This window comes from Talpa occidentalis, unplaced genomic scaffold, assembly GCF_014898055.3.
Source record: "Talpa occidentalis isolate TD23 unplaced genomic scaffold, MPIMG_talOcc4v2.1 talOcc4.7, whole genome shotgun sequence".
Taxonomy (NCBI): domain Eukaryota; kingdom Metazoa; phylum Chordata; class Mammalia; order Eulipotyphla; family Talpidae; genus Talpa; species Talpa occidentalis.
Genome location: NW_023605083.1, coordinates 100,427,058 through 100,454,688, shown reverse-complemented (window position 1 = coordinate 100,454,688; position 27,631 = coordinate 100,427,058). Strand labels below are relative to the sequence as shown.

Genomic DNA, 27,631 nt, shown 5'->3' with positions numbered 1-27,631 from the left:
TTAACCTGCATCTCTCTTATTGGAAGGGATGGTGAACATTTTTTCACGTCTTTTAGTCTTCTGGATATCCTCTTTGGTGAATTGTCTGTTCAAATCTGCTGCCCATTTATTAAGTGTAATGTTTATTTTTTTAATTGTCAATTGCATTAGTTTTAAAACTATATTTTGGATATTAATCCCTTACCAGTTATACATCATATAAATATTTTCTCCCACTTAATAAGGTATCTTTTTAATTGTCTTATGTTTTTTGTTCACAGTGTAGAAACTTTTTAACTTGAGGTTATCCCAGTTGTTTATTTTTGTTTTTAGTTCCATTACCATAGGAGATGAATCACCAAAAATATCTTTATCATGGTAGTTCTATTTTTAATTATTTGAGTCACTGCCTTACCATTTTATACTGGAGCTGTACCACTTACATTCCCACCAGCATTGCACAAGGGTTTTGATTTCTTCATGTCCTCACTAATATGTTATCTTCTGGTTTTTGTTTTTGTAATAACGGCCATCCTAAAGGGATGTAGATAATGAGTTTATTTTTCTGCAGGTTTTCAAAATTTTCTCTTTATCACTGCTGTGGGAAGTTTGATTATGATATGTCTTGGTTGTTTTAAGTGCTTGGACTCCAATATCCACAAGACAAAGGCAATAATAGAGTTTTTAAAAAAGATTTTATTTATTTATTCATACAAGAGCTGGGTGCAGGTCAGAGGTGTGGGGGGTGAAAGAGTACTCACCAGAGACAGAGTAGGAGCAGAACAGGATGATCTACTGTAATATACCGCTGAGGGGTGCAGCAGGCAAGACAGGAACGGTCTGCTGCATCATGTGGGTAGCTCCCTGGCTGGGGATCAAACTCATGCTGTAGTGGTGGCGAGAACTTCATAATGCTGAGACTTAACTCCTTGTACCACCAGGGAGGTGGTACATAGTCAGGAAGTAGAAAAATATTTGAAGAAATAATGTCCGAAACCCTATGTTTAATGAAAACTATAAACTCACAGATTCAAAAAGCTAAACAAATATCAAATCCAAGGAAGATGAAGAAAACTATTATACCAAGACAGTCTTGAGACTGGAAAGTATTAAGGATATCATATATGCCAAGAAAATGATCCCATAAAGTGGTATATGAATTCTTCTTTTAAAAGATTTATTTATTTATGCATTCAAGAGCTGGAGTGTAGGCCAGAGTTGGGGGGTGGGGTGAGAGTTTTCACCAGAGACAGAGCAGGGAGCAGAACAGGTTGATTGACTGAAATACACTGCGGAGGGGAGCAGTGGGGGAGGCAGGAGAGGTCTGCTGTGCCATGTGGGTTAGCTCCCTGGCAGGGGATCGAACTTGAGCTGCAGTGGCTGTGGATAACTTCATTTTGCTGAGACTTAACCCTCTGAGGCACTAGGGAGGCCCTGTGTATAATTTTTTTTTATCTCACCTCTAAGCAATGCAGGTGTGAATTGGACTCTAAGCTGTACACCAAAGGCTATGAGAACTGAGGGTACAGTAAACCAACTCCCCAACCCTAAGCTTGACCACTGAGTGATGAACATGCAGATCAGATGTGAATAGCACCGCAGTTCAGTTTTGAAAATTGAACTAATGAAGCCACAATTCACAGAAGGTTGGTAGGCAGTGGTGAGTTACAGCTAACTGGATTACGGCTGCATGCAAAAGAATGAAACTTGACCACACACAAAAAATAAGTTCAAAGCTGATCAAAGACTTGAATAGAAGGCTTGAAGTCAAAAAAATTCATAGATGAAAACATAGAAAGTAAAGTCTATGACATCAGCCTTCAAGCTGTCATAGTGGATTCAACAAAAACAAAAATAAACAAATAGGACTACATCAAATTAAAAAGCTTCTGCCTAGTGAAACTATTGTCAAAACAAAAAGGCAACCTACTAAACAGGAGAAGCTATTTACAAATCACATAGCTGAGAGGGGATTAATATCCAAAATACATAAACAACCCATGCAACTCAACAACAACCACCAAACAATCCAATTAAAAAAAAAAGGGCAGAGGATCTAAATAGACAGTTCACCAAAGAGGACACATAGATGGCCAACAGACACATAAAAAGATGTTTGTTATCACTCACCCTCTGGGAATACAAATCAAAACAATGAGGTATCACCTCACACCAACTGCAATGGCTGTTATTAAAAAGACAAGAAAGGGCCTCCCTGGTGGCGCAAGGGGTTAAGACGCAACCTATGGAAGCTGTCCGTGGCCTCTGCGGCACGAGTTCGATCCCTGGCCAGCCTGGGAGAAACCCACATGGTGCAGCAGACCTCTCCTGACTCTCCTGCTGCTCCCCTCAACAGTGTACTTCGGTCAATCTGCCTGCTCTGTTGCCCACTCTGTCTCTGGTGAATCCTCTCACCCTCCGCACCTCTGGTCTGTACCCCAGTTCTTTTATGCATAAATAAATAAACATTTAAAAAAAAGACAAGAAGTATGTGTTGATGAGGTTCTGGAGTGAGAAAAGGGAATCCCTCTACACTGTAGTAGAATGTAAACTGGTGTAGTCAATGTGGAAAACAGGATGGAAATATCTCAAGCAATTAAGAGTAGAAACACCAGGGCCTCCCTGGTGGCGCAAAGGCTTGAGATGCAGCACTATGAAGCTATCTGCAGCCACTGCAGCAGGAGTTTGATCCCTGCCAGGGAGCTACCCACATGGCACAGCAGACCTTTCCTGTCTCGCCCACTGCTCCCCTCAGCAGTGTATTTCAGTCAGTCTACCTGTTCTGCTCCCCGCTCTATCACTGGTGAGTCCTCTCACCCTCCCGCACATCTGGCCTGTACCCCAGATCTTGTATAAATAAATAAAAATCTTTTTTAAAAATTAAAAAAATAAAATAAAATCAGATTGCTGAGAGCCCACTGGCTTCTGCTATAGGTTTTTATTTTTTTTTTAATTAATTAATTATTTATTTATACAAGCACTGGGTACAGTCAGAAGCATGGGAGGGTGAGAGAATTCACCAGAGCCAGAGCGGGGAGCAGAGCAGGCAGAAGGACCGAAGTACACTGCTGAGGAGAGCAGCGGGCGGCAGGAGAGGTCTGCGCGCCATGCGGGACCCTCCTCCGGTGGCCGGGAAGCAGCCGGGGATCGAACCAGCGCCGCAGAGGCCGCGGGCAGCTTCGCAACCCAGCGCTCAACCGCTGCGCCACCGGGGAGGCCCTGCTATAGGTTTTTAATGGAGTTGTGCCTCACAGGAAGTTCTCTGCCCCCAGACACGGGTCCATGGGCTTCTTATCTCAGGAGCACAGCAGATGGCACCGAGGGAAGGTAGAGAATTTCCCCAAGGGTGATTCCACCAGGTCCATCCACCTCACAGCCTTCCTGGGCTACATGGCAGCATGACCACAATGTTCAGGAGGTGGATAGCCAGGATCAAATGTGAACAAGAAGGAAGTTATGGAGGCTGGGACCACTGTGGAGACACCCATGGTAGTGGTGGGCATTGTGGGCTACGTGGAAACCCCTCAGGGCCTCTGTTCCTTTAAGGCCATCTTAGCTGAGCATATCAGTGGTGAGAGCAAAAAGCACATTTATAAGAAGAAGGTTTTCACTGAATAGAGCAAGAAGTGGCAGGATGAAGATGGCAAGAAGCAGCTGAAGAAGGACTTCAGCAGCACAAACAAGTTCTGCCAGGTCATCCTGCCATTGCTCACATCCAGGTGTGCCTGCTGCCTCTGCACCAGAAGGCCCGCCTCATGGAGGTCCAGGTGAACCAAGGATGGTTGCTGAAAAGCTGGACTGAGCCTGAGAGCGACTGGAGTAGCAGATCCCTGTGAAGCAAGTGCTGGACAGGATGAGACGATCGATACCATTGGGGTGACTGAAGGCAAAGGCTACAAGGGGTCAGCAGCCACTGACGTACCAATAAACTGCTCCCCAAGACCTACCAAGGGCTGTGCAAGGTTGCCTGTGTCAGGGATTGGCATCCTGCTGGTCAGAAAATGCCAGACAGAAAGGCTACCATCAACACACTGAGATCAAGAAGATTTACAAGATTGACCAGGGCTTCCTTATCAAGGACCGCAAGCTGATCAAGAACAATGACTCTGCGCATTACAATCTGTCTGATAAGCGATTAACACTCTGGAGGCTTTGTCCACTACAGTGAAGTGACCCATGACTTTGTCATACTGAAAGGCCATGTGATGGGGACCAAGAAGCAAGTAAGTGCTCACCCTCTGCAAGTCCTTGCTGGGCAGACCAAACGGTGGGCCCTGAAGAAGATGGACCTGAAGTTCATGGTCACTACCTCCAACTTTGACCATGGCGGTTTGCTTTTTGTCTCTCCTAAAAGTGACTTCCAGGATGGCAGGAACCCTCAATAAATGTGCTCAATAAATGTGCTCAATAAATGCTAGAGATACGGGCTTGCTCTTTGGAAGGGCACTCCTCCATCCTCTTGGCTGCAGTGGGAGAGGAGCTAAGGCGGCTAAGGTGGCCCCGCCCCGCCCCGTCCCTCCTCTCCCTCCCCTCCCTCCCCTCCCCTCCCCTCCCCTCCCCTCCCCTCCCCTCCCGAGAGGGAAGGGGACAGCGGGCGGCCTTCAAGGCCACGCCCCCGGCCCGCCTCCTCGGGGACGCCTGTCTCTTTAAGGGCCGCGGGGCGGGGCGCGCAGCGCAGCCTCGCTCTGGGGCCGGGGCCTGCGCGCTCTCGCCCCGCGCGCCCCTTGCTCCTTGAGCTTCGTGCACCCACCGGGCAGCGGTTTCTGCTCCCGAGTGGTCATGTCTGCCAGCCAGGACCGGCGGGGCGGCGCGGCCCCTGCCCGGGTGCCCGCGGCTGGCGACCGCGAAGGGCCATGATCCGGCTGGGCGGCTGGTGTGCGCGGCGGCCCCGCGGCACGGCGACCCCGGCGGGGCGGCGCTGGCAGTCCGGGGGCCCGGCGGGCCAGGGGCGCAGCCGCGCCCTGCGGGTGCTGGTGGACATGGACGGCGTGCTCGCCGATTTCGAAGGCGGTTTCCTCAGGAAGTTCCGCGCGCGTTTCCCCGACCTGCCCTTCATCGCGCTGGAGGACCGGCGCGGCTTCTGGGTGTCAGAACAGTACCGCAGCCTGGGGCCCGAGCTGAGGGTGAGCGTCCCCAGCCCTGCAGCCTCTCGCGCCCGAGGCCCGGCGCCCTCCTCGGGGCGGGGGAACCGGGGTCTGCCTCCCCAGCCCTGGGACTGAGAGCCCGCGCGACCTTGAGTGGGTCACCGCCTCAGCCTCAGGGGGCTCCGCTTGCAAAACCTGTCCTGGGAACAGCGGCGAGGACAGAGCCAACCCTGTGCGCTCTTGGCTGACCTGGGGATGTCTCAAAATATCCCTAACTCTCTATCTTCAGCTGACTTCAGTATTTGGGGGTAGATTCGGCTTCTTTTATCTTTGAATAAAATAAACGTGACAAGTCAAATCCTCCGGCCCATGCCATAGTCACATTCCCATTTCTTCCTCCTGAAATTGATGATTGCTTCTTACCATTCTTTTTTTTTTTGCCCTTTTGCGTGAAAGCATAGCTCCCACTGGTGCTTGAAACACAGAGGTTGAGTTACTTTCTGGCCAGAGCAGGGAGTCAGTGGTCCAGGTGGGATGGGATCATCTGTTGGGCTTATCCCCTTGCTCTGGTGGCCCTGCTGAACACCTGAGCCCGCAGACCCCTGGGACTCCTGCTGTCCTCTGCTCTCTGAGTCAGTGACGGATTAGAGGAGATGGGGAGAGGGTTGTCCAAGTAGGTTTGCAGACAGCTTGCTTGTAATTTAAACTATTTTGTGAAAGGATAGGTATTTTATCACGCACAAATATAGGTGTTTTCTGGCATCCTTGATGGGCCATTTAAGGTCACTGTCAGATAATTTAATCACAATGACGATGATGGTATTAGAGTGTTTTGTAACCGCATCTTGATGGCATTATCTCCTCTGTGATATAGACATTATCTCCATTATGCAGGTGATGGCCCAACTTGCATAGCTCGTAAGGGGCTCAGCCAGCATTCTGACTCAAGTCTCTCTGCCTCCCAGACACCTTTGGCCTCCCCCACCTCAAAGTTCTGTTCTCTGTCCTGCTGTCTCTAACAAGTGACCTTTCTTTGGACTTAAAAAAGGTACTTTGAGATATTTTGGTTTGTCGAGGGGCAGATGTTACAAAGGAAATTCAGAGTCATTTGTTTTCATTACTACCAGGCACTTCAGAGATGGCTTTCTCCTAGTCCCTTGCACAGACTTCTCTCAGTGCTGATGTCTTATTAAAAACTTTAAACCAGGGAAAGCACCCTAGTAATTTTTGCAGTCTCAGAACATATGCTCTTGGCTCTGTTGGTGTTCCTTTATAAGCATTGCCCAACATTGGTAGATTCGGTACCTTATTTCCTCCCACAAGTGTATTAGGGTAATGAAACTAAGCTTAACCCCAATTCTGAAAACGACAGTGGCTTCAGCCCTTTGTACAGCTGTGTGGACTCCAGGTTTAAGGAGATGAATTGCCATTTTCCAAGAACCAGGCAAAGGAACAGAACTCCTGGGGCAATCAGGAGCACTGCACTGAGGTTGATCTCATATCTCCTGCTTCTGGGAACATTGCAGGAAACAGAATTTGACAGGTGAGCACATGCCTATTATCCCAGCACGGCTCAAACTAGGACATCCTCAGGTCTCCTCTTGCCCAAGCTGGCCCAGTATCTGCAGTTAAAAACAACCAACTGACTGACTTACTCAGCTTCCATATGTAAGCATTTCTCCTTATAATCCATATTCTCTTTGCTTTTTACAGTGATCTGAGATGAGAGGTAAACAAGGCTTCAGAGGAAGGCAGGGGTCATTTAAACTAGCTTAAAATCTTATGGTATTCGGACAGTTGAGGAACCTGGAGAGAGGGTTTTGGAGCAAGTCCATGAAGGTGGGATGGTAGGGATGCAGGGACATTGATCACTGAGGTGAGGTAGTCAGCCTAGGGGCACACAGAAGTGCATATCTTCTGACCTCTAAGTCAAGCACGCTTTCTGCCATGCTACACTGTCTCCTGGGTGAGTGAGAAGCCCCAAATTCAAGTTGTCACTCATAATGGCCTTGAAGAAAAAAATCCTTATCTGTAAATTGGGGGTGGCAATTCTTGCCCCTTGTGGGATGTGAGGGTCATGCAAGAGACAGAGTAAATTAGCAAGTTGTATAAGTTAACAAGTTGCATAACCCTTTGTAGTTCACATGAGTTTTGCCAGATTGGTCTGGGGTACTGCCCCATGGGTGTAGTGGTGGCTCTTTGGGGTGTTCAGCTTCTGACTGACAGAACCACTTCCTGCCTCATTCATGTGGGGCTTAGCTTCCTACTTCTCAGAGGCTGGGCTTTGTCTCCTCTCCTGTTGTCACTTACTCCTTATCCTGGCCCTGGATAAGTGTGACACTCTGTAGATGTGATTTTGGCCCAGCCACATAAAGTGGAGACTTCCATGCTGGGGTTAGGAGATGGATTCTACCCCCTGCTTGGCCACTGTTCTTCTGTGTGACATTAGGTGCATCTTTACCCATTCTGAATGTTGTTTTTCTCATATATAACAAGAAGATTAGATTTTCACTTTTCAAACTTTATTATTTTTTTGGTAAGATTTATTTATTTATGCATACAAGAAGTGGGGTATAGACTAGAGGTGCGGTGGGTAAGAGGATTCACCAGAGAGAGTGGGGAGCAGAACAGGCAGATCTGCTGAAATACACTGCTGAGGGGAGCAGCGGGCGAGACAGGAGAGGTCTGCTGCACCATGTGGGTTGCTCGCTGGCCAGCAGGGGATGGAACTCATGCTACAGTGGCTGCTGATAGTTAGATAGCGCTGTCTTTAACCCCTGCGCCACCAGGGAGGCCCTATTTTCAAACTTTAAAAGCAGAAGAAAACTTAAAACAAAAACCTGTATTATTAGCATCCCAATACATAAAACAGTTAGTGGTTAATATAGGTGAGGAGTCTAGAGCTCTACCTAATTGATCTTCCATCCACACCCCTCTTATCCTGCCTGGCACAGGCACTCTTAAGTATCTTTGAATTCCTCCAGCCCTCAAATTTAATGACTCTAGTGCCAAGACCTGGCCCACCCTCGGAGCCTCCATGATGCTTCTGGCTATTAGAATCAAGCAAGTATGTGGTCATGGGGAGCAGGCTCAGGCCCCAGAGGGCTCTAGCCAGGCCTCCAGCAGAGAGCAGCCTTTGGGACCCACCGCCTCTGACACTGCAGCTGTTCTCTGCTGGATCCTGGCAGAAATCAGGTCCCTCTTGGAGAGGAGCCAGAACACACACAAGCTCTGTGTACTCCCTCCTTCCCCCCAGCCCCCAGGGAATGTGTCCTTAGGTGTGTGTATAGGGGGGTAGGGGTGAGGGGACCAGAGAAGCCCCACAATCTAATCAGCCACCCTTCCCTGTCAGGACATCCTGTTATGAGGTGATGTGCTGAGGACCCTGGAAGTCAGCTCTTTCTCTCATCTTCTTAGGAGAAAGCCATCAGCATTTGGGAATCGAAGAATTTCTTTTTTGACCTTGAGCCTCTCCCAGGGGCTGTGGAGGCTCTGAAGCAGATGGCCAGTCTGGAGAAGTAAGTGTGTCTTCAAGCCCAGTGTCTGTACCTTCTTCCTGCCGTCACCTCTTTGGCTTCTGTCCCCTCGCTCTGCCTCCTTTCCTTCTCTCTTGTCATCCCCTGCACAAGGTCATGCTTGTTTCATTGTGTCTGGAGCTGGTAGAAACCTAACGGAACAAAACAGATTCCCTGTATATTTCTGTCAAGATGGTTAGATCCAGTAATGAGAAAAGATGCCTATTGACCTGGTTCACTGGGTGTTCAGAGTTCATTTCATCTGAGAACTGGCCCTATTAGCTACTGCTGGGCAACAGTGTAAAGGAATGAGCAAGAGATGGTCCTCATGAAGCTTACAGTCTAGCCAGAGAGCATACGTGAAGGTAACACAAGCGAAGGTGATCACAGATTGAGGTCGGTGCTGAAAAGAAAAGAGTGTAGAGGAGACCTAATGAGACAGGGTGGTTAAAGAGGCAGGAGTATTGTGGGAGATACTTATTTTGTTCTAGTGAAATGATTGATTCTGTGACTGAAACCCCACTCTGTAACCTTGACCCACTGCCCACTGAAGTCCACTAGCAGTTATAGGTGAGAACTTTTTTTTTTTTAATTTATTTTTTTATACAAGCACTGGGTACAGTTAGAAGCATGGGAGGACAAGAGAATTCACCAGAGCCAGAGCGGGGAGCAGAGCAGGCAGAAGGACCAAAGTACACTGCTGAGGGGAGCAGCGGGCGGCAGGAGAGGTCTGCGCGCCATGTGGGACCCTCCTCTGGTGGCTGGGGAGCAGCCGGGGATCGAACCGGCGCTGCAGAGGCTGCGGGCAGCTTCGCAACCCAGCACTCAACCACTGCGCCACCGGGGAGGCCCTATAGGTGAGAACTTTTGATGGCTTTTTTTTTTAAAAAAAAAAAGCCTTATTGAAATATAATTTACACACCATACACCTATTTAAAATGTACAATTCAGTGGTTTTAATACATCTACAGAGTTGTACAACCATCACCATAGTCAATTTCAGAATATTTCCTCACCCCCCCCAAAAGAAACACTATACACAGTCATTAGCAGTGACTGTCCATTCCTACCTTCCTCCTATAGCTCTAGGCAATCAATAATTTGTGTCTATAGATTTGACTATTCTGGGTTTTTTGTATAATTTGTGGGTTTGTTTTTTTTTTTTTAAATACTGTGCTTTTTTAAAAAAAAATATTTATTTATTTATACAAGCACTGGATACAGTCAGAAGTGTGGGAGGGTGAGAGAATTAACCAGAGACAGAGCAGGGAGCAGAACAGGCAGACAGACGAAGTACACTGCTGAGGGGAGCAGCGGGCGCCAGGAGAGGCCTGCACACCTTGTGGGACCCTCGCCAGTGGCCAGGGATCGAACCAGCGCTGCAGAGGCTGTGGGCAGCCTTGCAGCCCAGCGCTCAACTGCTGTGCCACCGGGGAGGCCCAATTTGTGGGGTTTTTGTCTGATGTTTTTCACTCAGTATGTTCCCAGGATACATCCACTTTGTAACACATATCAGACCTTCATTCCTTTTCATTGCTGAATAACACACCATTCAGCACTCCATCCAAGCAGAATGCCACATTTTGCTTTCCACCTGTTGATAGACATTGGGTTGTTTCAATTTTTTGCATATTAAAAATAACACTCCTGTGAACATTCATGTTCACATTTTCTTTGTGTGTGGTTATATGTTCTCATTCCTCTTAGGCATATAGCTTGGAGTAGAATTGCTGGGTCATAACACAAATGTTTAATATTTTGAGGACTGCCAAACACTTCCAAGGAGACTACATCATTTTACATTACTGTTAGCAGCAAAAGGGGAATCCATTTCTCCACATTTTCCCCAACACTTGTTATTGTCTTTTTTATTCTAGTTATCCTTGTGGGTAAGTGCTGTCTCATTGTGGCCTTGATTTGCATTTCTCTGAAGGCTAATGAGGTTAAACCTCTTTCTGTGTGTTTATCAGTCATGGGTATATCTTTTTTTTTTTTTTGAGAAATATTTATTCAAATCCTTTACTAAATATTTTAATTGGGTTGTCTTTTATTATTGTTGACTTGTAGGGTTCTTTATATATTCTACGAAACAAGTTCCTCAGATTAGCTGTTTAGATCCAATAATGAGATATGAGGGATATTGACCTGATTTACTAGGTGTTCAAAGTTCATTTCATATAAGAACTCACCTGTTAGATACTGTCAGGCACCAGTGTAAAGAAATGAGCAAGATATGATCCTAATGAAGGAAGCAAGTTTCTTAGGTTTTTTTTAAAGATTTATTTATTTATTTATACAAGCACTGGGTATAGTTAGAAGCGCAGGAGGGTGAGAGAATTCACCAGGCCAGAGCAGAGAACAGAACAGGAAGACTGATGAGGTACACTGCTGAGGGGAGCAGCGGGCAGCAGGAGAGGTCTGCGCACCATGTGGGACCCTCGCCTGGCAGCTGGGGATCAAACCGGCGCTGCAGAGGCTGCTGGCAGTTTCGCAACCCAGCTCTCAACTGCTGCGCCACAGGGGAGGCCCTCTTGTTAGATATATTATTTGCAAAAAATATATATATTATCCGTGGATTATTATTTTACTTCTTGATGGCGTCCTTGAAATACAAATGTTTTTACTTTAAAGTTGTTTGTTTTTTTCTTTTGACTTGTTTTTAGTGTTGTATCTAAACATCCTTTGCTTCATTCAAGGTCACAAAGATTTTTCTTCTAAGAGTTTTGTAGTTTTAGTTCTCACATTTAGGCTTGGTACATTTTGAGTTGAGTTTTGTGTGTGGTGTAAGGAAGGCGTCCCATTTCTTTCTTTTTTTTTTTTTAAAACATTTTTTTTTATAGAGGCATGTTTATTTATTTATTTATTTGTTTGTTTTGTTTATACATACACTGGGTACAGTCAGAAGCGCGGGAGGGTGAGAGAATTCACCAGAGCCAGAGCAGGGAGCAGAACAGGCAGAAGGACCGAAGTACACTGCTGAGGGGAGCAGCGGGCAGCAGGAGAGGTCTGCGCACCATGTGGGACCCTCCTCCCGTGGCCGGGGAGCAGCCGGGGATCGAACCGGCGCCGCATAGGCCGCGGGCAGCTTCGCAACCCAGCGCTCAACCGCTGCACCACTGGGGAGGCCCCCATTTCTTTCTTTTGCATGTGGATATCACATATAAAATCACTTGTTGAAAAGACTCTTACCTCTGTTGAATTGTCTTGGCATCTTTGTCAATAATCAATTGACTATAAGTGTTGGGATTTATTTCTAGACTTGTATAACTTTTTTTGGTTACAATTTACTTAAACTTAGTAAACCTGAACGACAAATCACATATAAGGTGATTTGGCCTTCATTGTACCATACAATGCCCTCTCCAAATGGTCAACTTTCAAAGTTCAAACATGATAAATTGGCATTAGGGAAGTATAAAAATGCTTACAGTTTGAGTTAAGCGGTGGGTTTGTTTTGTCAGTAATTTACCTTTGGACTTGAGTCCAGGTCTTTCCGGATAGTATATTTTATTTTGGTGTGAGCTAGATGTGTAGTAGAGTCATGTTGTATAATTTTTCCTTCTATTGCTGGAGCCTGGAGAGGCAAAGAAATTTTTTTTTCTTTTTTTTTGCATAGAAGCTTTTCAGAAGTTTACTCTTTGTCTAGGTCAGCTTTTTCCTGGACCATATTTACAAACTATATTTGGGGGAGCTGGATAGTGTGGTGTTCAGGGGGAGTTAGGCTGCCCAGCTCAGATCTGGGCTCCTTGATACCCCTAACTCTCAGACATTGGATAAATTATTAAACTTTCTGGGTCCCAGAGTCTTCAACTAGCAGTAAAATGAACATGATGAGGAAGTCCTCAATGTTGGACCTGACACATAGATGCCCAGTAAATGTTAGCTGCTGCTGTTACTATTCTGCAAGATTTAATAGATATGCAACAAGAAAAACATTGTTTAACCAAAGCAGTGTGGGAAACATTGAATTAAGGAGGTTTCTTTCCTATAGGGCTTTCAGAGCTTGTAGGTTATTAATGTTCACTGTGATACTTCATCGGGATAGCAGAGATCGTGTTCTTCAAATGTATTCTAGCCTAGAACACTTTTTCCTACATCTTCCTGTTAGCACATTTGCAGAGATTCTAGTCTGGGAATGCAGCCCAGATCACACCATCAGGCCTTTATGTCCTCTTAGGCTCTTAGCTGGGTGGAAGATTCCTATGGTCAGTCAGTGCCCAAAGTTTGGACAAAAAAGAGGAGTCTAGTCATTATCTAAGTGGCTAGCTGTGTGTCTAGTGCTGAAGTGAACAGAGGCCAAGGTTTAAAATGTAGTTTAATAGATATTTATCAAGCTGCTGGCATATGTCGGACCTTGTACTAGGTGCCATGCCATGATATAGAAGTAGATAGTTTTTTTAATAGATTTATTTATTTATGCATATAAGAACTGGGGTATAGGCCTGGGGTTTGGCGTGGGGGCAGGGGTGTGAGGATTCACCAGAGACAAAGTAGGGAGCAGAACAGGCTGACTGACTGAAATACACAGCTGAGGTGAGCAGCAGGTGAGAAAAGAGAGGTCTGCTGTGCTACGTGTGTAGCTCTCTGGCTGGGGATTGAACTCAAACTGCAGTGGCTGCTGATAGCTTAAAAGTGCTGAGACTTAAACCCTTGTGCACTCTTTGAAGAGTTCACTAGGAAGCAAGGGACTAGGACATGGGCCTGACAGTGTTGCAGCAGGGTGTGGGAATGGGCTGTGAGAATACAGACAGGCAGGGCTACAACTATGCAGGGAGGCAGGAACACTTAAGCTGTCATCTTGAAGAAGGACCAGGAGCCCACCAGGTGGACGGCAAGAGGGCTTCAGGTAGGAGGGGAGCTGTGTGAGCAAAGACCTGCCCTGCCCACCCCAGAGACTGTCCTCCAGTGCCTCCCTAGGCATTGCCTCACCTCCGAAAGAGCTTACTTGGAATCTCTTCAGTGGTCACTAATCTTTTCGTTATTATTTAGTAATACATGAGTGCATTCTTAGAAAAACTCCTATGATGTGAACATATTTGGAAAAAATGCGAGTTGCCTATTTTGTTTCTCTTCTGTGTGTATTGCCCTTGATCCCACTCTTTTCACCCTAGTTAGCAGTTTAGGGTACATGCTTCCAGGTCCTTTGCAATGCATTTACACTCAGGTTTGTATACAGACTTGTAAATTTGTATGTTCTATTCAGCAGCCAGCGTGATTTTTAACAGCAAATTCTGGTGATAGTAGTCACCTCTTAAAACACTCTGTGGGTCTAACTGTTGCACTAAAATAAAATAAAATGCGTTGACCAGCCATGGCCACATAGTTTTTATCATTCAGTTCTGAGCACCTTGAATGTCACCTCCTCAAGGAGGCCTTCCCTAACCACTGTACTTCCCCATCCAGTCATTCTGCCCCGTTGCCCCAGGCACACACTCAAAGCTGAAATGTGCTCAGGTTTGCCTCTTCCTCTTTCCAGTGTAAGCTCCCTGAGGTCAGGGGCTGTTTGGTAGTGGCTATATTCCCAGTCCCTAGAGTGATACCTGGCACATGGTACACAATCAAATTTTTTTGAATGAATAACTATATAACGATATATGTACATATATATATACATATACATACACATGTACATAACTATATATGTGCACATTCACATAATAGTTGCCAGTGTTTGTTTTAAACAGGAATGGGCTCGTGTATGTAATTCTGTAGCTTTCTCTTTTTCACTTAACAATTTATCTTAGGTGTCTCTCCACATCAGTACAATAGCGATATCTTATTATCTTTAATTGTGGCATAGTATTTTATTGTACACATGTACTATTATTTATTTAGTGATTGCCATATAGACATTTAAGTCATTTCTCATTTTTTCTTGTGTGGCAGGGCTACACTGAGAGTCTCAGTGAATGCGGGTGGATATTTCTGCACTGCAGTGGACTAGCTGTATCAAAGTCATGTACATTGAGTGTTCTGATAGATACTCAGTGATCCATGCTATTCTCTTAGAAGATGAACATACACAGCAACCAGCATGGTGCATTCCACATAAAATGTCCTCCATCAACATGAATTGCCCTTTGAAGGTGCACTTGACATGTTAAAGTGGCCAAAACTTATTTGGAGTCAGTGCCAGCAAGTAAGTGGGTTCTATCTGAATCTCCCTAGTGCTTGGAATGTAATGGAGTTTACTATATGTTGAATAAGAGAAATGCACAATGTCTGAAGCAATGAGTACTTTCTGAAGTGGTCATAACTGGCCTCAGGTGTCAGTCCATCAGAGAAAGCCAAAAAATGTTTGCTTTAAAAAATGTAGCTGAACAACAACAAAAAATAGAAAACATAGCTTATGGCTAATTTTGGAGAACTAAAATATAGGATAAAAAATCATATATATAATCTTACCACTTTGAAACCACTGCTTTCTTATATTTTGGTGTTTTTGCTTGAGTTTTCTTTCCTATATATTTTCCCCATATATGTTATTACAGTATCTCTAAGTCCAAATGTATTATTTAGTAGCAGTATTTATCAAAAGCAAGTCTTTAACATCGTGGGGGACTACTTTTAAAGGAGGTGTGCACTGGACGTGGTGATGCAAGAGTCTGGGTGACAACGGTCAATTTCGCAAAGAGGAGGGGACGGTCTCCAGGCTGGAGTGGCTTGAAGTGGGCTAAGGGGCGAGGAAGTGAAGTTAGCAAGAGCAGGCAACTTGGTAGGTGCATATCGTTGCCAGCTGTGGCATCAAGGTTTTTCTACAGCAGGTCCTGGAATAATGTTTTGCTATAATGTCGATGAGAAAAACAATCCCAGCTTGTGTTGAACAAGATGACGGTATTCAAAGGCCTTGTGTCATCACACATCCTTTCACTTTAAGTTGCAGTTCCTGAGAGCCTGTTGATGACATGAAGTGAGAACATCTGGATGCGTGTAAACACACACACGCACATGCACACGCACGTGCACAGAGAGAGAGAGAGAGATGGGAGGTACTAGAACGTTTGGATGAGGAGTATCACAGGGGCAAGGTCCTTGTGAAGACAAAGGACAGGATCCTGGGCACAAGTGGAGGCCTGTTGTGAGTGCGGATGCGTGTTCCTCCTGTTCAGGGGAGAGGGAGAAGGGTGTTCTGGATGTCATGGTGAGTCAACAAGGAGTCTCATCAGCCAGGAGTTTGAGGAAACGGAGAGGCTGGTTGTAGCTTGCTGGAGACCCGCCCAAGCTAGAAGTCGTGTCAGGGATCTCAGAAAGGAGAGGACGGAGTGGGAGGCGCAGCCTGCCGCAGTAGCTGTGCTGGAGAATAGTAAGGTGAGCACACGTAGGGCGCTGGAGAGAGGCTGCCACGCATCCTGGGCTTGTGGCTATGAATTTAAGGTGAAACCCGTCAAGCCAATTATATATAGTTTTTCCCTTCAGCCACACTCAGTTTCTTGGGTGCAAGAAGTTGTTAGTTGGGTTTGTTCGGGGCAAACAGAGCTCAGTGGAAGAGGGGAAAGGCCAGCGGAGTGATGGTGGTGAGGCCCCAGAGCCTGGCAGCCAGGGACCGTGGCCAGGAGCAGTGAGGGGATAGTGGCCACGACCCGTGTTTGTTTCAGTGAAGGCAAAGGCTTGAGCGGAAGGTGTCAGAATGAGTTTACTGGTCGGGTAGGTGATTTTAGGGTTAGTGATTACCAGCTCCCACTGTGACGGGAGAAGGCACTAGAGCTGGGGTGGAGGAGGAGGTTTTTGGAGGTGAGAGGGTTGGGAGCAGAGGGGCTGAGGGCTTGGATCGGCACTTGCGTGTGTAAGTGTCCGAGGACATGTCAGGTCCACTGAGAAGGATGTCAGGTGGGGCGGAGGGGCCGTAGTGAGCCCCCGAGGCAAGTGGTGGGTGACAACAGTGGACAAGGGCCGCAGGGGGCCTGCCAGGCAGGGGCTTCCCAGGGCCAGGGGCCTGCAGGAGGAAAGGTGTGGAAGTGACAATGGAGGACAAAACAGACTCTTTGCCCGCCATCCATCTCTGAAGTGCTTGCGCTTGAGCAGGAACAACTCTCACTCAGAGGCCCCAGGAGGTGGTTCTTCCGTGCGGCCAGCTCTCAGGGCGGAGAGGCTGAGTATCTGGGTGTGGGAGATGTATGAGGTTGGCCTGGGGAGCGCTGAGAGGCCAGGCTCCTGGTAACTAGAAGGCGCGTGTTTTCTGCCCAGGGACCTGGCAGTCTGACTCATGGCTCTCAGGGGACTCATTTACCAAAGAGAAAAAGGGAAAGGAAAATCCAGTTCTCCCTTGGCTCCATTTGATGAGCCAACAGATGCCAGTTCCAGAGGCAGATGCCGGCTTTTTGGGGATGTTTGGGACCAGATGACTCTGTTGGTGAGCAGGCTGGGGCTGTGGGCAGAAGCAGGTCCACCGCCCTCCAGTCAGCTCCCTCCTTGTGCTCAGAACCACAGACTGTGGGGAGGGTCATTCCTCATCCCTAACACCTGTCCTGTTGGGGAGCTTGGCCCTGGGTGGGCCAGGGCTCCTCTCTGCGTCCACAGCCAGGGGGCTTGACTGACACACTTTGTTGAAAGACTTCTTTTGGCTTCTTTACTCTGTGTTGCATGAATCCCTGCATCTCCTGCAAGAAACTGACTCTGCATCTTTTTTATGTGTTTCATTGCTAAAAGCTTCCATCGCATTAGCTCCCTGTTCCTGACACAGAGAGGACAGCTGATGAGCTCCTCTTCCCTTATGAGTCTGACTATGCAGAATTGTCCGAAGTCAGATGCCCCTTTTCATAAGGTGGTTGTCTGGGCCAGAGGTGAGGTCACACCCTGTTGCCCAAGGCAGTGAGCAGGGCAGGGAGGTGGGTTTTCCGTTCCAGGAGACAGACTGGCCCTGGAGGGCCCAGCAGCCCTAGGTCAGGAGTGGGGCAATGAGGGCGCGGATGTGGGCTGACAGACTCTCTCCTTTTTCTTCTTGCAGCACTGATGTCTTCATCTGTACGAGCCCCATCAAGAAGTACAAGTACTGTCCGTATGAGAAGGTGAGACAGTCTGTTAGAGCGGGCTTGGGCACTTGGCCTCTTCCACCTTTACCCCACGCGTCTCAGGTGAGGTGCTCGCACTCAGGAGGCCCAGGAGAAAGGACACGCACCCATTATCTTCCCTCCCAGTGCTGGGTGCCAGTCACCTGCGCTGCCTGGCTTCTGCCTCTTCCCCCATCCATACTTCCTGTCTCTGTGTCAGGATCTCCTCCCAGGAGCGCCTCTAGTGCCATCTCCATTTCTGAGTTGCACTTTGCTCGTGGACCTGGGGCCATGTGGCCCTTAGAGGGTGTGTCGGGGCTGGTCCCACGGTGCTGTGCCTGATGTCCTGTCCCTGCTGTGCCTTCCCAGCCCTGTGCTCTCCCCGGTGTCTTCACACACATGGAGTTCTTCACCGCACAGGGATTGGTTTCTTGGACTTGACACTCGTCCCCCTAGGTCTTATGAGAGCACCTCCCTTAAAAGCCCTAGAAATCCTTTTGCTATGTGTAGTTCAGATTCAGTCATTTTGACAGATTCTGGTTTAGAAATAAAGGCATTGTTGTACAGTTGACTAATTGCATTCATTTGGGCTGAACTATTTTATCCCCAAGTGTTTTTCCCAGAACCAAACTGATAGCCAGTTGAATAGTGAACAGCACTTCTCTTCCAAAACAGCAGCTAATGAAGCTAATAAAAGATGCTTATCCAAGTCTTGCCCTTTCCTCAGAGGTTTCCCTCAGACGCCCGGCCCTGCCGAGGCCCTGGCTGAGCCTGGGACTTACACTTAGAGCCTCAGATCTGTGAGCCACCTGTAAGCTCCTTTTCTTAACCTCTCAGAATTTTGGTTTCTTGCAAACATAATAAAACCTCTCACAGACATCATTTAAGAAAATTGCAGTAGTTTATATAAACCATCTAATGTGTTAAAAAAGCTGTAAATATCACCCCCTTGTCAGCTATCTGTCCCAAATTTCCCCAGTCCAGGGTAAAGAAAGAACAAACATCAGCACACCTTTTTCTAGCCAGAAGTCTAGACAGTTCTGTAGTCTATTAGTTTTTCCCGCATTCTTGAATCTAGGAAAAATCAATTATGTGCCCAGTTGCCTACACTGTTTAATTATGTTTTTTTTTTTTAAATCCACAAATTTCTTTTAAAAGGAGGGATACAGCTGAGTGTAGATGTTTCTTTCTCTGAGTTCCCTTTATTTCCCAACATTTCTTTGTTAAGCTATTACTTTTGCAACAAAAATGGCCTGGGCCTCTCCTGCCTCCGCACTGCTCTGCTTGCCCCAGGCATCCAGGGCCCCTTTTCTTGGCATGGTACGGGGGGTACTCACTTTGCCAGATGGGCAGTGTGGGTGATCAGCTCATTCGACCCAACCCAGCTGCAGCGCGGCGATGAGGCTCTTGAGCTTTTAGGTGAGCCTGAGGCAGCCTGTTGTATAACGGGGGCTCTTGCTGAGACAGGTGGCAGCTTGGCCCTCTGTCCACTGAGTAACATGACTCTGGAGAAGGATGTTTGGGGAGCCCAAAACCGGGCCAGCGGGAGGCAAAGGGGACAGCTGATGGCCAGCATGTCATGGGTCTACAAAATCAGCGTCCCCTCCCTTGGACAAGTCTGGCCAAAAGGGACCATTCCTTCTTCCCATGCTTGATCTTGGTGTGTACTTTCTCTCAGTAAGTATTCATGATACATGGCCCCTGAGCTCAAGGAATTTACAGTTAAGTGGAGCAGACAGATGCGACACGAGTGATTATGCACATGTGTGGCTACCACTGTGACCACTGCTAGGAAGGGCAGTTAGAGCTTGGGGTGTGTGTGTGTGTGTGTGTGTGTGTGTGTGTGTGTGTGTGTGAGTAAAGGAGAGTGACAGGGGTGTTCCAGTCTGGGGAAATTTCTTATGAAGCAACTGAGGCAGGAAAAAGCACAACATAGTTGAAAAATCAAGAAAATCCTTGAAGGGACACAGAAAGTGAGGGGCTGGCACTGGAAGTGGTGCTGGGCCCAACCAGGGCCACCTTGTGCTCTCTCCCCGGCAGCACTGTGACTCCAGGCTGTCTCTCTGCTTTGCCTCACTAGTTGCCTCTTTCAACGGGACTTCCTGGATTTGGTGTGTGACTCAGCACAGTGACCCTTCAACCAGAAAGGAGCAGTCCATGGTGCATGCTCTACTCCCCTCATTTCACACAGGGATGGCCAGGGCCAGGCAGCTGGGTGGCTGGAGGCTGGGCAGAACTACCTTGCAGGCCGTGGCCCACCCCTGCTTGTTCTCCATTCCAGAGCCAAAGGGAGGCTGTCTGATCCTGCCTAAATAAAACCTCTCCTTGGTTAAAATGCAGCGACCCAACCAGATCTGTCCATTAATGTGTTGGTTTGCAGCAATTAAGAAACCAGAAAGACATTGGGATTGAGTCTGTGGCTGTGGAGCTCCCTGCTGCCAGCCTGACAGGGGTTGGCTTCGCTTTCAATGTCTGCTGTGCCCCAGAGCCCGGGGAGCTTAGCCAGTGTGCCTACTACCTGCTGCCCCCGCTGGCTGGAGAGTATAGGAGGACCTGGAGGGAGTGGCTGGGACCCATCTCAAAGTGCTTCTGTTGTGGGAGGGCACCCTGCAGACCACACCAGGAGGCAAGGGGGAGATTCAGGCCAGTGACAGCAGGGCAAGACCTTGTGCTGGGCTCTTCCTAGCCTGCTCCCCACAGCCCCATTCCTTCGTAGGCCACCACTCATGGCGCCAGTACCCCACTTTCCCTCAGCTCCCAGGCACGCCTCTACCTATCAGCACCTCATGCTCGCCACCTGAAAGGCTCTCCCTGTAGCTCCAGTTTGTAAGTGGCTTCCTGAATCAAGCCCTCTTGGCTCACCCAGGATAGGACGTACCTGCGGGTCAGGGGCACTATAGACTGCTCCTCAGTGGCACCTTGCCAGGTGTCATGTAGCAAATGGTTTCAGTAGACCTTTGGGCCCTGTCCCCTTTCCTCTTGCCCCAGACACAAAGAACACAGTGCCTGTGGGAACCTTCAAGGCCTTCCAGCTGCGGGGCAGTGGGAGGAGGCCCCTTATTGTGTCCAGGTGGCCTGTGCAAGGGTGGGGCTGAGTGGGGGTGTTTGGGTTTGAGGCCTGGTTGTGCTGCTTTTGGCTGTGGTGCGTGTGTCAGGTGGCCCTCTCCTTGGGCATAGTTTTCTGCCAGGGGGATGATGCTGTCTCCTGTCAGCAACCTTTCTACCCACGGGCAGTGCGGCTGCACTCAGGTCTGGTGATGCTTTCTTCCCTCTTCTGCTGCTCGTTTCAGTATGCCTGGGTGGAGAAGCACTTTGGTTCTGACTTTCTGGAGCACATCGTGCTGACCAGAGACAAGACTGTGGTCTCTGCTGACCTTCTCATAGACGACCGGCTGGACATCACAGGCAAGTGCCCTGCGGCAAGTAGGGCTGGGCCTCAACCCCTTCTTCCCCATGTGTAAGAAACCCCACTTAGTTGCCAGAAATGTATTAGGTGTCCAGCCTGAGCTCGGTGCTGAGTCTCTTCCCTTTTGGGAAGACATGTTTCTTTCCAGTATCCGGCCTTGGAAGGGGCACCACTGGGAGCCGGGAGAAGTGGGTCCCAGCTCCTGGGGTAACTTGCTGGGTGACCTTGGGTGAGTCCTTTTATTCCTTGAAGCCTTGCCTCCTTCATGTAAAATGAGGGTTGGTCTCTGGCTCCCAAATATTTGTTTTTCGCGCAGAACCCTTTTTACTTCCAAAAGCAATTTGGACTAAGCCTAACATGTAAGCATAATTTCTCTAATTTAAGGTGGTTCAGGAGTTGTATTTGTTGCTTTTGCTTATGAATTCCCACCTCTCAAAAAAGCAAACAAACAAACACAAACTGACTTAAAAGGAAAGGGGGAAAAAGTGGGGTAGGAAGGATTCAGGCATGGCTGGATCTAGGAGTGAAACAGCCTCCCGGCTCTGCTCAGCTCTGCTTTGCCTTTGTATTCTAACAGGCTCTCTCCTCCTGGAAACCATCAGTAGTTTGAGAGTTAAATCCTATTCTCTTGGATGCATCAGTGGCAAAAACAGACTGTTTCTTTCCTGATGGGTTTTGAGCTAGCTTAGGAAACATGCTCATTTCTCCACGCATCACTGTCTAGAAGGCAGAAGGCACAGGTGATGAACCATGTTGTATAGCTTCCCAAGGGCAACCACAGGGCATAGGGCACACAGGAGCTGGGACCCAATGGACTCAGAGACCCTCTCAGCCCCATTTCTAACCACAGATAGCAGGGGAGAGGCCCATTCAGGAGCTGGGGGTGTAGCCATATCCCTGTGGTTGGGATCACTACCAGCATTGCCAGCGTGGACATGTGGACTTGAGGGATTGGGACAGGGAGGTTGTGGGGCCATGGTCCATAGCTGGTAAGCTGCCCCAGTGCAGGAGGATTGAGACACAGGCCAGGGGAGGGGCAAGGTGTCGGGGCTGAGCATACAGCATTATCCAGGGTCTTTCAGTTGTGACTGTGGTGGTGGTGACCACTGTAGTCACTGCTGGGAACCCGCTGTGCACTGTGCCCAGTGCTTTGTGGGGTCATCCCATTTAATCCTGGCAGTCCCTCATGAGATGGGTGCTGGTGCACTCCTTTCCAATGGGGAAGCCAATTCTCAGAGGCCAGCTGCTTCTCTCAGGACAGTTAGGAATGGGCAGGGCAGCCACACTCCTAACTCTGAACTGAAGTGCTGCTTTCCTACCCACAGGGGCCGAGCCCAACCCCAACTGGGAGCACATCCTCTTCACATCATGCCACAACCGGCACGTGCAGCTGCAGCCCCCCAGCCGCAGACTGCAATCCTGGACGGATGACTGGAAGGCTATTCTGGACAGCAAGCGGCTCCGCTGAACTGTACTGTGTTCTGGGCTCCCCCTCGGAGCCTGTGACCTCAGGGCTCCCAGTGCTGGCCTGGGGAGCTAGTGATTTGGCCTGGAGGCTCCTCCTCAGACCTCCAGGCCCCTGTCTGGTCTTAACTGATCTTGGAGCAGAGCTGGCCTCAGGACCTTGGACAGTTCACGTGAAGCCAGGCTGCCCAGGTTGACCTCAGGCTTGGCCAGGCACCCCAGATATGGAGGAGCCAAGGTCCTTGGCAGGGTCTGGCTGTCCTCACCACCTCAGGGAAGCCCCTCAGGTCTGCGGCCCGTCAGTGTGGAGTGCTAGCCGCAGGATGGTTAACAGGCGAGATACGAAGAAGCAGGTGGGGGTGAGCCCCTCACATTCTCAACACAGCCCCCTAACTACTGACTGTTCCTCTGATTGCCACATGACCCACCGTGTGTTCAGCAGCCTGTCGCTGAGTTCTGGGGTGGCCAGGCTCTGTGGTGGGCACCAAGCTGCCCTGGCTGTCAGCTCAGAGGCCCTGCTTAGGGCTCAGTGACCTCAGCAGACTCAAGCATTTGTTGAAGGCATGAAAAATAAATGCTGTCCACATGTGGCTTGAGACTGTGGCCTCCTCTAGCCCCCTCACCCCAGGATCCCCTAGCATATGGTCCTGAGTCATCACCCTGCACGGATGCGCACGAAATCACCCACCTGGAGATGGACGCTCACGGGGCCAGGGAGAGCGGCCCAATAGCGGCAGAGCCAGCAGCCATGGTGGCCCCTCCGTCCTCCCCAACCTGTGCTGATTGGCACCCTTGCCCTTCCTCTCAAGTGCCTCCTTCCTCTCCTGCCCCCCAGTTCTCCTGCCCTCCTGGCCTATGCACTTCGCAGCAAGATGCCCACCTCTGCTCCCTTCCCAGGCTCCTACGAGATCCCTTGAGCTGAGTGCGGAGGCAGCAGCTGATGTTAGGGTCTTGGCTTTTGTTTCTTGGGACCACTGGGAGCAGCAGCTTGAACTCTTCTCTCCAATCCCCTCCCCCCCATCCCGCCACCCCCTCCCTATCCCACACACACACTTTCTCCCGATGGTTTTCAATCTTCCTTATTTTTTAAAAAAAGATTCATTTTTATTTATGCATACAGGAGCTGGGGTGGGGAGGATTCCCCAGAGACAGCGTGGGGAACAGAACAGGCAGATTGACTGAAATACACTGCTGAGGGGAGCAGCAGGCGAGACAGGAGAGGTCTGCCATGCCATGTGGATTAGCTCCCTGGCCGGCAGTGGCTGGCGATAGCATCATAGTACTGAGACTCAAGCCCTTGTGCTACCAGGGAGGCCCAACCTTCCTGATTGAAGGAAACTCCTGAGCTCCCTCTACCTCCCTGCTCTCCCCATCATTGCCCTGGCAGGGAAACCCTAATTTACCCCATCTCTGGAGTCCTCCTGTCAGACTTTATGCTTTCTGTGAGGCCCCCTAGGGTGGAGGGTCAGATAGGACAGAGGTGCGGCAAGGGGCCCTGGGCTCAGGCCTGGCCAAGCTGGCTGAGGACAGGACCTCAGAAGCCTGGACTTGGCCACCCCCATTAGAAAGGAAGGGCTCCTCTCTCTATGGCTGGCTCTACACCATGGGGGTCCATCCTGACTAGGATTTTGGGTTGCATCACAGCAACTCCAAAGCCATAAATCGCCATGTTGTTCTATGCTCAGCTAGAATCACTTGCCCTGAGGTGGTCACCACTTCAGCTATTTGATTAGTTTAAGGAGAGAAAGAAAAAAAATGCAGGAGTAAAGATGCTTTGGTCGATGCTTCTAAACATGGCCCCGGCAGAAAAGGCAGTTAGAACCAGCTCTCCCATCATGGCGAGGAACGCTGGGGTGTGGGGAGTGGGACTAGGATGCCCCCCGCAGAGGTTGCCATGACTGAGGCTGAGCCTGGAAAAGAGGGAGGCAGTCAGAGGGGGAGCTGCCTGCCCTTGGCAAGGGGAAGAAGCACCTGACCTTGGCCTGGACCGAAAAGCTTTATAATTTTCTTGTCAAACGGGATACAGCCAATTGAGACTAAGTACATCTTGCTTCAGAATCATGTAACGAACCACCACCAAGACCCTTCACCCCCTGACAGGAGAGGCGTGGCTCTGCCTGGTGACGGGCTTGGATCAGTGCTGACCCTCACCTTCAGTGGCTGGTCAGGAAATACCTCAGCTCTCCTCAGAAGTAGAACTATCCAGGGCTCTAGCACTTTGGAAGGAGTGATGGCCTTCAGGCTAGCCTGGGCTTAGTGGGGTTTTTTGCTCTTCTGGGTCGCGATTTCCCCAGTTGGGACCCACTCCATTATCACAGCAAAATGACAACAGTTACTTAGCACTTACTGTGTTCTGGGCCTGGCGAGCACTTTATGTGGCCTCAGAACCCCCTCACTTTAATTGCGGGCTGTGGTGTCCTGAGCGGGACAGCACTGCTGTGCTGGTCAGCAGTGTGGGATTAGCCCAGGCAGCCTCGCTCTGGGACGCATGCTGTGGCCTCTGCACAACATTTTCCTTCGATCCACAATTCCCTGAGGGCTCCAGGTCCGAATAGAGCAGAGTCTGGCCCACGCCTCCCTAGAAGGTGGATATTCAGGCAGGGGTTGGGGAGTGAGGCAAGACTGATGGGAAGGGCCAGGCCAGAGCTGGGTGCATGTCTCAGGACAAGCCTGAAGAGGGGGCTGTTGAGGTGGGAGGCCAGCTTGACATATGTGATGCATGCTTTGTAAATACCCCCACTGCTAGTCTCTCCCTCCCCCAGCAGTTCTGAGCCTCCGGCCCAAGGAAAGGCAGGACAGGTGTCATCTAGAACAAGATGTGTGTGGGTGAAGAAGGAGAAGGTCGGGGTATCTCTACTAGAGAAAAATTAGCCTTGTGGGATGGGGCCTTGGCCAAAGTGTGGAGGAGCTAAGTCCCCGGGTGGTGCCCCGTGCCGGTGTGTTGGTTCCAAATTATGTATGTTGGAAGGAGTGTGAGGAAGATAGGGATTCCAGCCCAAACCCCTGATGGCTGAGGAGGTGGCTTCCACACAGCAGGGGCCCTTGAGCAGAAGAGCCCACTACCTCCTTCTCTGCCACTGGCTGGGAAAGTAGAGAATGGAGAAGAATGTGGATGAGGATGCTGGCTGGTCAGCAGGTGTTCACCAGGGCGTGGTAAGGGACCCTGGGGCTGAGAGTGGCAGACAGCAGGCCTCCTATCTGGCTGGGCTGAGAGCAGGCCTCGCCCCCATGCAGGGCTCAGCTGTGGGGGCAGCAAGGCTGAGGCCCATGTCAGGGTGAGCAGCAGGGCCCCTGCCCCAGAAGAGGCCAGCTCCGGAGGTCCTCTTGTCAGAGATAAAGGGAGGGAGAACCCCTCTGATGAAAGGGGGAGAGGGAATATCAGCTGCTCCAGGGAGTGAGGACTTTGAAGTACTTCTGGAAAGAGCCTGAGTTAGACCAAAGAAGATCATTTTAGGTTGGAAAGAGACTGAGTTTATTTTCATTGGCAAATTTTCATAAAAATCAGTGACTGGTTATAGTTGATAATGAACACATATCTGCACACCTGAGCTTTAGCATGTCTGTGTGGTCTTTCCACAGGCACCAGGGCTGTGAACAGTCCGAGGGCCCCCCCAGCCAGCAGCCCTGCAGGAAGGAAGGAAGGCACAGGCAGTGGGAGGAGCTCTGGACTGGGGGGAGTTGGAGCCTGCTTTTGTGGCCTCTGCAGTTATTTCTCCCTGAACCCGCTTCCAGAACTGCTCAGACTCCATGAGAAAGGGTTGGAGAAGTAGCAACATTTACTCTAGAAGTTACTGCTCAGTGGAGGAAACACTTTGCACTGTGAACAAGGCAACCAGGGAGAGAGGTTCTTCTCTGGAGCCTCTCAGAGAAGTACAAGAGCACTTGTCCTGATGTGGCCACCAGGTGGCAGCATGGCCCTTTTGAAACCGTCGGGTGTGTGTGTGTGTGTGTGTGTGTGTGTGTGTGTGTGTGTGTGTGTGTGTGTGTGTGTGTGTGTGTGTGTCCCTTTGCGCAAGCGCGCAGGGGGCAAGATGCTGGTGTTTACAAAGGCGTCTGCAGGGAAATAAGGGGAGGGTCAGATTTCCTAAGTTCCTATCTCACTCCTGGACCAGCTATTCCTGCACTCTCTAGGAGCCTTGTCTCCATCCACCCGGAGGCCCTCACAGTGGCCATGTTGTTGTTTTTGGAGTCACTGGGTTTGGAGAGCAGGGTCCTTGGGTTCACTCTGGGAAAGAATGCACCAGAGCTCCACTTTCAGTGGCATGTGGCGAGTTTCCCAAACGAGTTTCTCTGCGAGACAGAGACGGTAGTTATATTTAAAGAACAGGTTTATTATAAAAGGGACAGAGGAATAAAGGACACTTCATAGACACAAACAGGCAGGAAGAGCTGTCCTGAAAGGGACAGGTTTGCTAAGAGAGGCCTGCATAGTTGCAGGCAGGCGGCCTTGAGGAGAGCTGCCTCTGCTGAGGGTCAGTGAAGGAAGCCCCGACATGGGACAGGTCATGGGCAGGCAGGAAGCTGCTGCCTAGCTGAGGGAGAGAGTTGGTGAAAAGAAGCACCTACACAGGCACAGTGGGCAGATGGATTGCTGCCCTGAGCCAGTGCAGAGACTGCTGCACTGATACAGTCTTCTTGTTTGGGAGGGGCTTGGTTAGTTGCTGATTTTGGACAGCTATGCAGAATCTGAAAGGGACTGGAGATTCCAGATGGGCTCAATCTCCATATCTTTACCTTTGGGATCTGTTGGACTAAATCTCCATATTTTTACCCTTGGGCCCATGCTCTGCATATTCCCTACAGCAGTCTGATACCTGCTTGGGTTTTATGCTTTGTAATCTAGGTGTTGGTGCCTAAGGATCTTGGTTTCCATAGCTGTGTCAATGGCTATGCTAATCCATTCTACCCCCACCTCCTTATGTGAGCCAGGTTTCTGGTCTCGTGGCACCTGGTCTCGTGGCACCTCCTTTTCAGTTTTTCTATTCTTGTCCTCCATCAGCCAGAGGAGAAAAGTCATTCTGCTTCTAGTCAGGAGTTTGTGCAGATTCCAGCCCTGTCTTAGCCTGCATTTACCCTGGCACTGAGGATAAAGTGGATACTCCTTAGCACTCAAGGACCCTCCATGACCCAGCCCTGCCCTCTGTTGCTCAGGTGCCCACCCCCCTACTCCCCAACTGCCACTTCCCTGTGTCTGCA

The 27,631-nt window shown here is 49.4% G+C and overlaps 1 protein-coding gene and 1 pseudogene across 1 annotated transcript; both read left to right on the top strand.

Annotated features, from left to right (window-relative positions):
* The first annotated feature begins 1,448 nt into the window (after positions 1-1,448).
* On the top strand, positions 1,449-4,364 carry LOC119231523 (60S ribosomal protein L3-like; annotated as a pseudogene).
* A 468-nt stretch (positions 4,365-4,832) lies between these two features.
* Positions 4,833-23,401, top strand: NT5M (5',3'-nucleotidase, mitochondrial). Its single transcript, XM_037493684.2, has 5 exons — positions 4,833-5,102; positions 8,481-8,581; positions 17,523-17,583; positions 20,856-20,970; positions 22,297-23,401. The coding sequence occupies exons 1-5, from the start codon at positions 4,833-4,835 to the stop codon at positions 22,437-22,439; spliced, it is 690 nt and encodes a 229-aa protein (XP_037349581.1). The 3' UTR covers positions 22,440-23,401.
* Positions 23,402-27,631: the final 4,230 nt, after the last annotated feature.

What these genes read in the sequence shown, in the direction of transcription:
- NT5M (XM_037493684.2), top strand. Translation starts at nt 4,833, where the DNA reads ATGATCCGGCTGGGCGGCTGGTGTGCGCGGCGGCCCCGCGGCACGGCG. An exon ending in CAGATGGCCAGTCTGGAGAA is followed by an intron (nt 8,582 to 17,522) that starts GTAAGTGTGTCT and finishes TTCTTCTTGCAG; the next exon opens with CACTGATGTCTTCATCTGTA. An exon ending in CGACCGGCTGGACATCACAG is followed by an intron (nt 20,971 to 22,296) that starts GCAAGTGCCCTG and finishes TCCTACCCACAG; the next exon opens with GGGCCGAGCCCAACCCCAAC.